This window comes from Marmota flaviventris, chromosome 2 (assembly GCF_047511675.1).
Source record: "Marmota flaviventris isolate mMarFla1 chromosome 2, mMarFla1.hap1, whole genome shotgun sequence".
In the NCBI taxonomy this organism is placed as follows: Eukaryota; Metazoa; Chordata; class Mammalia; order Rodentia; family Sciuridae; genus Marmota; species Marmota flaviventris.
In genome coordinates, this window is record NC_092499.1 from 65,973,136 (window position 1) to 65,986,213 (window position 13,078).

The following is a 13,078-nucleotide window of genomic DNA, read 5'->3' on the forward strand; positions in this document are numbered from 1 at the left end:
TGGACTTTGCCTAGTGAAGTTTCATCCCTTTCTTCAAGTTACTGGGCACTTCTCTATATATTTAAAATTTAAAACAGTCTTACTTTTATTAATGTCCTCATTTTGGAGGTGAAGAAACGGAGGATCACGTAGGTCCAGTGAGCTATTCAAAGTCACACAACTAACATGCAGCAGGTTAAGAATCTAACCCAGGTTTTCTGACTACTCCTCATTTCTTTCTATTACACCATAGCTTTCAGGCACTAGGTTAAGTTTGACAGTAAGGATGGTTGCTGCCTATTTCAAGAGATATCATACAACCCCTTTACACCAGGTCTCAGGGATCAGATCTCATTTTTAAACTTAGGTCACTCACAGACGGCTCCACAGGTGATAATTAATGTCACCTGACTGAGAACTGTGACCTTGTTTATTGCTCTAGTGCTTGATTATTAAAGAATCAAAGTCTTCCATGTCACATACCTTTTCCTATTGTTTGGCTCTTATTATGTCATCATTTTCAAACACCACAGTGACTCCTGAGAAGTTTGAGGCATTAGAGCTATGTGTGTCTTCTGTGGCCTCTACGACTTCTGTGATTTCTGTGACGATATTTACATCTGGAACCTCTGGGACCTCATTTTCTGGAACATCTGTCACATCTGTGACGTCGGTGACATCTTCAAGTTCCGAGAAATCTATGCTGTCCATGACATGAATGCCTTCGGTCCATGTGTATGGATGTGGGTTCTGTATAGTTGAGAACTCTGTAATGTCCATGATGTCCACGGAGCCTGTGATATCTGTGCTGTTTGTGATTTCTGAAAAGCTTGAGACCTCTGATGCTTTGAGAACTTTGATTTTCTCATGATTCAAGAGGGAGATGAGGTCCACCCACTGAGAAAATAAGGCCTCCTGTTTATATGGAGGAGCACAGAGCTGTAAGTAGTAGGCTCGGCCACTCACCAGCTTTAATTTGAGGCGCAAGTTCTTAGCATCATGCACAGAAAGAGTAACAAACTGCAGAGGGAGAAACCTGAAAATGAATGCAAATGTAACATTATCTGGAGACCTGGTTGGAGACCTGGTTGGAGACCTATAAAACAACCTTTCCTTTTATATTTTGTGTCAGCTTGAAGAGTGAGACTCAGGAAAAGGACTTTTGTCCCAGATAGTTCTGAAGGAGGACTCCTCAGAGTCATCTCATCCTAATCATGTGTCTAGAACTCTGATATACTAAAAAATGAGAATGCCACCTATTTATCATGAGAAAATATGCATTTTAATTAACTCTAAAAGAGCTGTGTCTCAGAGAAATTAAGTGATTTGCCCAACATTGTAGAGCAAGTGACTGACCGAGACAAGACCAGAGCTAATTCTGATGGCAGCCAGGACGTTGCGTGGAGAGGAGGCGTGTTCTTGGGAGATTATTTATTATGAGTCATCAGTTTTTGTTACTTAGGTTTATTTATTTAATTTTATTTATTTTATTTTTAAAAAAATATTTATTTTTTAGTTGTAGTTGGATGCAATGCACTTATTTTATTTATTTGTATGTGGTGCTGAGGATTGAACCCAGGGCCTTGCACATGCAAGGCAAGCGCTCTACTGCTGAGCCACAACCTCAGCCCCAGGTTTATTTATTTTTAAATTAACTGCCTGTTTGACTTTGTCATAAACCATGTTCCTTGACTTTGAGAACAGTTTTACGTCATTTGCATTAGGGAATGCAAGTGAGATGCTTCTTTGGAGCAATTGTCATCAGCGGTTCCATTTCCACAGGGCTCATGCATATTTTCTAAGAGATTCTTAACCTCTTCTCTTTGTAACTCACCTTGTAAGCACCAGCTTCCCTGTAGAAGGGGATGTCAGGAGACTTTCAAACAGGGGTTCTGAACGTTTTTTAGCAGCAGGTGTCAAATGTGCTAGCAGCATCACATTGGGAGTCTTCTGGGTGGAACTGGAAGAACAGATGCCTACAGTCACCCAGTTGGCTTGATTATGGAGGTAAATGGATTCACCTCTTCTGTTGACCTGAGTGCAGAGAACAAGACAATGATTTAAAAAAAAAAAAAAAAAAAAAAAAAAATATATATATATATATATATATATATATATATATATATATATATATATATATATATATATTTAGTTGTTGTTGGACCTTTATTTTATTCCTTTTTTTTATATGTGGTGCTGAGAATTGAAACCAGGCCTCATGAGAGACAAGGGTTCTCCATAGAACCACAGCCCCAGCCTGAAGATGATTTTTGATGAAAGTCACAAAATAGGAAGCCTCCCTTACTGGATCAATGTAAGAGAAGTCAGGATACAGAGGGGAAATTAATCATGATGTATTTATTCCTTTGTTTGTTTGGGTTAATTTTTGGAGATACCACAAGTGAATAGACATAATCCCTTCATGTGTGGGGGTCTCCCAGGGAAGACAAACATTAAACAACTTAAGTAACTAATTATTACTGTAGCAAGTATTACCAAGAACAAATTCTGGGAACATTTAACAGAGCACTTAGCTTAGGGTGGGATATAGCCAGTGATGTGACAGTAAATGTTTAACAGAAGATTCACTTACTCATAAACTTTTTGAAAATGTAACTGATAGTTGGGTAGCAGGAGATGAAAGCTAATCTCAGCAACTTAGCAAAACTTGCAGCAACTTTGTAAGACCCTATTTCAAAATAAAAAAGGACTAGAACTATGGTTTAGTGGTAAAGTACTCCTGGGTTCAATACCCAGTATTAAAAACAACAACAACAAAATGTTACAGATACATTGGGCAGTGGTAAGAGGGCTTACATAGCATGCATGAGGCCCTGACTTTGATCCCTGGCAACACAAAAAATAAATACATAAATAAATGAAAACTAAAATAAAATGTTACTGATATAAAAGATGAGCACCATACAATTTACATAAAACACACAATATTCTTTACTTTTAATACCATAGAGTCAAGTAACGTATTCTATAAACCTTTGTCAAACTCTTGCATCCGTAACCTCAAGAACATAGATAACTCTTGGAAGATCAAGTGGCGGCGAGGGGGCTGGGGATGTGGCTCAAGCGGTAGCGCGCTCACCTGGCATGCGCGGGGTGCTGGGTTCGATCCTCAGCACCACATAAAAATAAAATAAAGATGTTGTGTCCACCGAAAACTGAAAAATAAATATTAAAAAAAAAAAAAAAAAAAAAAAAAGATGGCGGCGAGGGGAGTGCATTGCCCCCGTGTGCCGCGTCACTGAGTGGGAAAATGACGAGTCAGGACGGCTAAAGGCTATCTTGTTAGGAATTTCCAGCAATAGTGGGGTGCTCCGGAACCTGGAGGAAGGATTTCCATCGCACGAGGATCAGCTACGGGGACTCAAACGTGAGAGATTTGTTGCACGGAGGGTTACACTGCTTATTCAGCAAATCGCCCCACGGCTAGAGTCTGCAGCGCGTGCTGGGAAATGAGGAGATAGCGACGCAGGGATACAGCGCTTCAGTTTCTGCCAGCTGTGCAAGCACCGTACTCAGTGATGAATTCTGGGTTCGAGACAGGGGAAGGAAGCGGTCCAATTCGGTTCTCCACACCGGTCAGACCACAGAGGAGGCCAGCGGCCACCATCTTGGAGAGCTGACGTCACCATCCCTGTTTTCGACTGACCGCAGCTCATTCAGCCATAGAACAGGTAATTTCAGGCTGCAATTCGCCTGCAGCTTGCAGACAGATTACTCAGGCTCAGTGCTAAATAACACGCGGAAACTGCTTCTTGGAGCCTGCTCTTATCAGAGCATACACCGAGCACGGAGCGGCTGAGTTCCGGCTCCCGGAACTGCTCTGGCCCAGGGCTAAGGAGCCCGCGGAAACTGCTTCTTGGTCTGGGTCCTGCTGAGTACTGTGGAGGTAAATACCAACCGAGCCTTCGTGGGCAGCGGCAACAGGACTGAGACGGGGCCTGTGAGGGCCGGTCAGGACTCACCCGTTGCTTTGGTTACCCGGCAAAGGGAACGAAATGCTGCCATTCGCATAGGATACCAACATGGCAGAGATCTGATGTCATCAGAAAGCGGCAGAGGAGAGAACTTCATCAATACCAGCGGCGACAGAAACAGTTGGTCTCCTGGTAGGGAGGGTGAGTCACAGACACCCGAGTCTCTCTTGCTTTGTCTTCGAGCCATAGGGGAGGAGCCGGGCCGCCGCCCACACCCGGAGCAGGCCCAGCGGCTCGCCGGCGTGGTGGTCGCATGACCCCAATTGGAGAGGGGGCGGAGCAGAGCCGCCACCTGCGCCCGCAAGGTGGGCAGACCTGCGACCCAGTGGTACGCGGGCGTGGTAGGAGGGGCAGGGCAGAGCCGCCGCCCACGCCTGCAAGGTAGGCAGACCTGCGACAGACCGGCGGATCAGGCCCAGCGGCCTGCCGGCGTGGTATACTCGTCACCGCAATTGGAGTAGGGGCAGAGCAGAGCCGCCGCCCGTGCCCGAAACAGGCCCAGTGACCTGCTGGCGTGGTAGACACGTCACCCCAATTGGAGTAAGGGCAGAGCAGAGCCGCCGCCCATGCCTGCAAGGTAGGCAGACCTGCGACTGACCAGCAGAACAGGCCCAGGGGTCCGCGGGCGTTGTAGACACCTCACACCAATTGGAGGAGGGGCAGAGCAGAGCCGCCGTCCGCGCCTGCAAGGTAGGCAGACCGCCGCCCGACCCTGCAAGGGAGACTTTTCAACTATACAAGAGCAATATAAATATATAGGGGGAAAAATTTTTCAAAACCACAACAGTTTCACCAAGCAGAAAGAAACGCAAGCAGTATGAAAAGACAAGGAAAGAAAGGACCACAAGCAATGCAGGTCAACTCAACTTTAGAAGAGGTAACAGCTACAGCAGATGGAATGTCAGATAAAGAAATCAGGATATACATGCTTCAGATGATCTGGAGTCTCAAGGAAGACATTAGACAGCAAAATCAGACAATGAAAGATCACTTCGACAATGAATTACACAAACAAATCCAGGAAGCAAAGGATCAACTATACAGGGAGATAGAGGTTATAAAAAAACAAACAAACAGAAATCCTAGAAATGCAGGAAACAATAAACCAACTTAAAAACTCAATTGAGAATACTACCAGCAGAGTAGAACACTTAGAAGATAGAACATCAGACAATGAAGACAAAGTATTTCAACTTGAATATAACATAGACAGCCCAGCAAGACTGTTAAGAAACCATGAGCAGAACATCCAAGAAATATGGGATAACATAAAGAGACCAAACTTAAGAGTCATTGGGATACAGGAAGGTATAGAGGTCCAAACCAAAGGAATGAGCAATCTATTCAATGAAATAATACGAGAAAACTTCCCAGACTTGAAGAATGAGACAGAATCCCAAATCCTAGAAGCCTACAGGACGCCAAATGTGCAAAATCATAAGAGATCCACACCTAGACACATTATAATGAAGATGCCCAACATACAGAATAAGGAGAGAATTTTAAAAGCTACAAGAGAAAGGAAGCAGATTACATTTAGGGGTAAGCCAATCAGGATAACAGCTGATCTTTCAACACAGACTCTGAAAGCTAGAAGATCCTGGAATAACATATTTCAAACACTGAAAGAAAATGGGTTCCAACCAAGAATTGTGTATCCAGCGAAATTAAACTTCAGGATGGAAGATGAAATTAAAACCTTCCACGATAAACAAAAGTTAAAAGAATTTGCAGCTAGAAAACCATCTCTTCAAAACATCCTCGGCAAAACATTACAGGAAGAGGAAATGGAAAATAACAATGAAAACCAACAGTGGGAGGTAGGACAGTAAAGGGGGGGGGAATAATCAAAGAGGAAAACAAACCATGTTTAGTAACAGAAATAAACAAATATGGCTGGAAGAACAACCCATATCTCAATAATAACCCTAAATGTTAATGGCTTAAACTCACCAATTAAGAGACACAGGCTAGTAGAATGGATCACAAAACAAGACCCAACAATATGCTGCCTACAGGAGACGCATTTGATAGGAAAAGACATACATAGGCTGAAGGTGAAAGGTTGGGAAAAATCATATCACTCATATGGACTTCGGAAACAAGCAGGAGTGTCCATACTCATATCAAAGAAAATAGATTTCAAGCCAAAGTTAATCAAAAGGGACAAAGAGGGACACTACATACTGCTTAAGGGAACCATACACCAACAAGACATAACAATCATAAATATATATGCCCCAAACAATGGTGCAGCTATGTTCATCAAACAAACTCTTCTCAAGTTCAACAGTCTAATAGACCACCATACAATAATCATGGGAGACTTCAACACACCTCTCTCGCCACTGGACAGATCTTCCAAACAAAAGTTGAATAAGGAAACTATAGAACTCAATAACACAAAAAATAACCTAGACTTAATTGACATATATAGAATATACCACCCAAAATCAAGCAGTTACACTTTTTTCTCAGCAGCACATGGATCCTTCTCAAAAATAGATCATATATTATGTCACAGGGCAACTCTTAGACAATATAAAGGAGTAGAGATAATACCATGCATCCTATCTGAGCATAATGGAATGAAACTGAAAATCAACCATAAAAGAAGGAAGGAAAAAGCATACATCACTTGGAGAATGAACAATAGGTTACTGAATGATCAATGGGTTATAGAAGACATCAAGGAGGAAATTAAAAAATTCTTAGAGATAAATGAAAACACAGACACAACATATCGGAATCTATGGGACACACTGAAAGCAGTTCTAAGAGGAAAATTCATTGCTTGGAGTTCATTCCTTAAAAAAAGAAAAAACCAACAAATAAATGATTTCATACTTCATCTCAAAATCCTAGAAAAAGAAGAGCAAAACAACAGCAAAAGAAGTAGAAGGCAAGAAATAATTAAAATCAGAACTGAAATTAATGAAATCAAAACAAAAGAAACAATTGAAAAAATTGACAAAACTAAAAGTTGGTTCTTTGAAAAAATAAAGAAAATCGACAGACCCTTAGCCATGCTAGCGAAGAGAAGAAGAGAGAGAACTCAAATTACTAGCATACGGGATGAAAAAGGCAATATCACAACAGACACTTCAGAAATACAGAAGATAATCAGAAATTATTTTGAATCCTTATACTCCAATAAATTAGAAAATAGTGAAGGCATCGTAAATTTCTTAAGTCATATGATCTGCCCAGATTGAGTCAGGAGGATATAGACAACCTAAACAGACCAATATCAATTGAGGAAATAGAAGAAACCATCAAAAGACTACCAACTAAGAAAAGCCCAGGACCGGATGGGTATACAGCAGAGTTTTACAAAACCTTTAAAGAGGAACTAATACCAATACTTTTCAAGCTACTTCGGGAAATAGAAAAAGAGGGAGAACTTCCAAATTCATTCTACGAGGCCAACATCACCCTGATACCTAAACCAGACAAAGACACTTCAAAGAAAGAAAACTACAGACCAATATCTCTAATGAACCTAGATGCAAAAATCCTCAATAAAATTCTGGCCACTCGGATACAAAAACATATCAAAAAAATTGTGCACCATGATCAAGTAGGATTCATCCCTGGGATGCAAGGCTGGTTCAATATACGGAAATCAATAAATGTTATTCACCACATCAATACACTTAAAAATAAGAACCATATGATCATCTCGATAGATGCGGAAAATGCATTCGACAAAGTACAGCATCCCTTTATGTTCAAAACTCTAGAAAAACTAGGGATAACAGGAACATACCTCAATATTGTAAAAGCAATCTATGCTAAGCCTCAGGCTAGCATCATTCTGAATGGAGAAAAATTGAAGGCATTCCCTCTAAAATCTGGAACAAGACAGGGATGCCCTCTCTCTCCACTTCTGTTCAACATAGTTCTCGAAACACTGGCCAGAGCAATTAAACAGACGAAAGAAATTAAAGGCATAAAAATAGGAAAAGAAGAACTTAAATTATCACTATTTGCAGGTGATATGATTCTATACCTAGCAGACCCCAAAGGCTCTACAAAGAAACTATTAGAGCTAATAAATGAATTCAGCAAAGTGGCAGGATATAAAATCAACACGCATAAATCAAAGGCATTCCTGTATATCAGTGACAAATCCTCTGAAATGGAAATGAGGACAACCACTCCATTCACAATATCTTCAAAAAAAAAAAAATAAAATACTTGGGAATCAACCTAACAAAAGAGGTGAAAGACTTATACAGTGAAAACTACAGAACCCTAAAGAGAGAAATAAAAGAAGATCTTAGAAGATGGAAAAATATACCCTGTTCATGGATAGGCAGAACCAACATCATCAAAATGGCGATATTACGAAAAGTTCTCTATAGGTTTAATGCAATGCCAATCAAAATCCCAATGGCATTTCTTGTAGAAATAGAGAAAGCAATCATGAAATTCATATGGAAAAATAAAAGACCCAGAATAGCAAAAACAATGCTAAGCAGGAAGTGTGAATCAGGAGGTATAGCGATACCAGACTTCAAACTATACTACAGAACAATAGTAACAAAAACAGCATGGTACATGGTACTGGTACCAAAACAGGCGGGTGGACCAATGGTACAGAATAGAGGACACAGAAACCAATCCACAAAACTACAACTATCTTATATTTGATAAAGGGGCTTAAAGCATGCAATGGAGGAAGGATAGCATCTTCAACAAATGGTGCTGGGAAAACTGGAAATCCATATGCAACAAAATGAAACTGAATCCCTTTCTCTCGCCATGCACAAAAGTTAATTCAAAATGGATCAAGGAGCTTGATATCAAATCAGAGACACGCCATCTGATAGAAGAAAAAGTTGGCTACGATCTACATACGGTGGGGTCGGGCTCCAAATTCCTCAATAGGACACCCATAGCACAAAAGTTAATAACTAGAATCAACAAATGGGACTTACTCAAACTAAAAAGTTTTTTCTCAGCAAAAGAAACAATAAGAGAGGTAAATAGGGAGCCTACATCCTGGGAACAAATCTTTACTCCTCACACTTCAGATAGAGCCCTAATATCCAGAGTATACAAAGAATTCAAAAAATTAGACAATAAGATAACAAACAACCCAATCAACAAATGGGCCAAGGACCTGAACAGACACTTCTCAGAGGAGGACATACAGTCAATCAACAAGTACATGAAAAAATGCTCACCATCTCTAGCAGTTAGAGAAATGCAAATCAAAACCACCCTAAGATACCATCTCACTCCAGTAAGATTGGCAGCCATTATGAAGTCAAACAACAACAAGTGCTGGCGAGGATGTGGGGAAAAGGGTACACTTGTACATTGCTGGTGGGACTGCACATTGGTGCAGCCAATTTGGAAAGCAGTATGGAGATTTCTTGGAAAGCTGGGAATGGAGCCACCATTTGACCCAGCTATTCCCCTTCTTGGTCTATTCCCTAAAGACCTAAAAAGAGCATGCTACAGGGACACTGCTACATCGATGTTCATAGCAGCACAATTCACAATAGCAAGACTGTGGAACCAACCTAGATGCCCTTCAATAGACGAATGGATAAAAAAAAATGTGGCATTTATACACAATGGAGTATTACTCTGCATTAAAAAATGACAAAATCATAGAATTTGCAGGGAAATGGATGGCATTAGAGCAGATTATGCTAAGTGAAGCTAGCCAATCCCTAAAAAACAAATGCCAAATGTCTTCTTTGATATAAGGAGAGTAACCAAGAACAGAGTAGGGACGAAGAGCATGAGAAGAAGATTAACATTAAACAGGGATGAGAGGTGGGAGGGAAAGGGAGGGAGAAGGGAAATTGCATGGAAATGGAAGGAGACCCTCAGGGTTATACAAAAGTACATACAAGGGGAAGTGAGGGGAAAGGGAAAAATAATACAAGGGGGAGAAATGAATGACAGTAGAAGGGGTAGAGAGAGAAGAGGGGAGGGGAGGGGAGGGGAGGGGGGATAGTAGAGGATAGAAAAGGCAGCAGAACACAACAGACACTAGTATGGCAATATGTAAATCAATGGATGTGTAACTGATGTGATTCTGCAATCTGTATATGGGGTAAAAATGGGAGTTCATAACCCACTTGAATCAAAGTGTGAAATATGATATATCAAGAAACATGTAATGTTTTGAACAACCAACAATTAAAAAAAAAAGAAAAAAAAAGAACATAGATAATAGTAAAATGTAGTAAAAAGTAGGAATTGTGAGTTTTGGCTATTTATTGTCATTGGTTTGGATGTAAATTTATATATGTTATTATAATTATTACTATTATTATTATTTTGCAGTACCAGGGATTAAATTCCAGGCTTCATACATGCTATATCCCACTGAGCTATATCCCTAGTAATATAACTTAATTTTTAATAATGGCTGGATTAAGCCAGGCATGGTGCATATATTTGTAATTTCAAGTACTCAGGAAATTGAGGCATAAGGATCTCTTGAGCCTAGAAGTTTATTGCCAGCTTGGACAACACAGCAATACCTTGTTTCTGTTAATAAACAAATAATAAAATAATGATAATAATGGCAGGACTTAAAGACCAACTTGTAAACTTCCTGAACACTTGCCAATAGGCCCAAGTCCAGCCCACCATTGGATATGGGGTCATGGAAATATACTCTGAGGAGGGGACTCCTAACTGAGACCTGAAGAATGTGAGAGGTAAACTGACTGGTGGAGGGAAGAAGTTTCTGGGCATAGGAACAGTATATGTAGAAATCCCAAAGTCCAGTAATCTTGGGCAATAACATCTCTGTTAGTTGGCAAAAGAAGAGACTGTTAAAGGGGTTGACAGAAATGTGAAGGAAACCACAGAAGAGCTACACTGGTTTCTCAGTTGTATGAGAACTAGTTCAATTAAAAAATAAACCACTTATAAACAAATATATTCCAAAAGAAGTTGTGATCCATACTCCTCACAGCCTACCCAAAGCTGTGCCTCTGATGAACAGAATCCTGGATTTGTTCATTATCCACTCTTCAGAGATGGTGACTCAGTTCTGAGGTTAAATCCCAATTAACCTAAAACTGACTTGGGACCCCTCCTGCTTGCCTGTGACTAATTTCAACAGGGGCATGTGGAGAAGGCCTGGCCAGTGAGAAGCAGGTGGGGGCCTCCTGGTGGCTCTGGGAAGGTTTCTCAACCCTCACAAGAACACAGCAGGATGAGATGTTTCTCTTGTGTTCCTGGCAGCTGTCACTGCAAATGTCTTGTTAGAGAGCAAAAAGAGAACCCAGCACCCTGGGCTCTTCACTCTATTTGAGATTATTGTTTTTGTTTGGTTTGGTTTTTTTTTTTTTTTTTCATTTGAACCCATTGAGTCAGGAATCTGAGTAGCTTGCTACCAAGGACATACTGACCAGGAGAGGTTGTGGTGTATCTTGAAGGGTATGACATTTTTTTTAAAATAGTTTTTTTAGTTGTGTATGGACTCAATGCCTTTGTTTTTATGTGGTGTTGGATCGAACCCAGTGCTTCACACTTGCAAGGCAAGTGCTCTGTAACTGAGCTACAATACAACTCTAGCCCTGAGGAGTATGACTTTTTCCCAAATTATCATGTGGGGCTGTGTCTGATCTATAGACTGTTAACTATCTCCCCAGTGTAGGTCAAGTGTCATGCAATGAAAATATTCCAAAGGTAATTTGAAAAGGGCATAGGAAGAAAAGTGAAAAAATAAAATAAAATATTATTGGTAGGAAACAAATATGTAGAAGGCAAAGAGCATCAAATCATGACTTGTTACTAAAACAAATGTTTCTAGAGGCTTCACTTCCTGCTATATTCTACTGGGGCTGGAGGGGTCATGCTAAGTTAGGAATCAGTGCCCAAAACATGTTTACGAAAGGTGAAGTCTCCTTACCTTTGAAGAAGGGTTTGTTATCCTCCCTGTCACCCCTCTGTGGAATCAGCTGAGTAGCTGCTAGAATATGTTGGAATTGGAATTCAGTGTGGCTGTTAGGCATTGATGAGGCATTTCCCAACCTTTTCAATTAGAAGTATGGCCCACCCACTGAGCTCCTTTCTCCATTTATTTATCTGAATATTCTAATGTCAAATGTGTAGAGGAGAGTTTGTGCAGCTTACAGATGTGCTGACAAGCAGTTGCATTCCCAACATAGGCACGTTTTTTAAGGAAAAAGTCAGGTTTTCTCCCTGACACTATCTGAGCTAAGATTCATTATAATCCTTAGTTTGTTACAGATGTTTTTCTTTCAAATATCTTGTAAGTCTAAGAAAGAAGTTATCTGAATGTTTTTCTGTGACAGTATGCTTTAAAAGTCACTTGCTGTGACTTTGGGAATATTATGTTAGAATGACAATTATGGTAGCATCAGGACAGAATTACTAAGAGTTTGTTGGGAACATTTGAAATTAATGATCCTTTAACATTGTTATTATTTCAGTTTCTTTGAAGTTCCAAAACTGTTCCCTTTAATGTTATCACATATTCCCTCACTACATTTAAGACAAGTTTCTTCCCAACCTTTTCAATTGTCTTTGAGAAAATTAAATGCTATGATTACTGGAACTGAATTTAGGGCCCAAGTTTTATTTACCTGTATAAAATTGCTCTCTAACATGGGAGGAGACACAAAAGGGGCATATTCTCCTCCATCCAACATATTTTGAAGATCTCCTGGACTGCAAGGTTGTGGGGCACAGAGTGCATCTTGCTCATTGGTCGACTTCCTATTGATTTTCTTCATTATGCTTATATGCAAACATCAAAAAATTGAAGGAATGGAAGTGCAATTAATGAATACAGAGAGAATACAATATAATTAAGTTGGCTCATTTTTCATTAATTCAGAAAATTTTATCAACATCATGATATGCTTGGCATTTTGCCAGGCACTATAGATACATCTAAATAGGACTGATAAGATCCCTCATGTAGTTTATATGCTATGGGGTGACAGATAGTAAGCACGCCAAAAAAGTGTGTGGGGGGATTGGATAATAGGAACTATAAAGACCATAAAAGAGATATCTGTAATAAAGGTGGCTGAGATCTGTGGCTGGCAACAACACCTATAGGGTAATTAGGAAAGACCTTTCTAGGAGTTTTCTCA

At 40.2% G+C, this 13,078-nt stretch overlaps 1 protein-coding gene across 1 annotated transcript in view; it reads right to left on the bottom strand.

The window, feature by feature from the left end:
- Garin2 (golgi associated RAB2 interactor family member 2) overlaps positions 1-12,712 on the bottom strand; it is a 35,932-nt gene extending 23,220 nt beyond the window's left edge. Inside the window, 3 exon segments of the mRNA XM_027929656.3 lie at positions 463-1,015; positions 1,814-2,013; positions 12,563-12,712. Coding sequence (XP_027785457.2) covers positions 463-1,015; positions 1,814-2,013; positions 12,563-12,712 — 903 coding nt within the window.
- Positions 12,713-13,078: the final 366 nt, after the last annotated feature.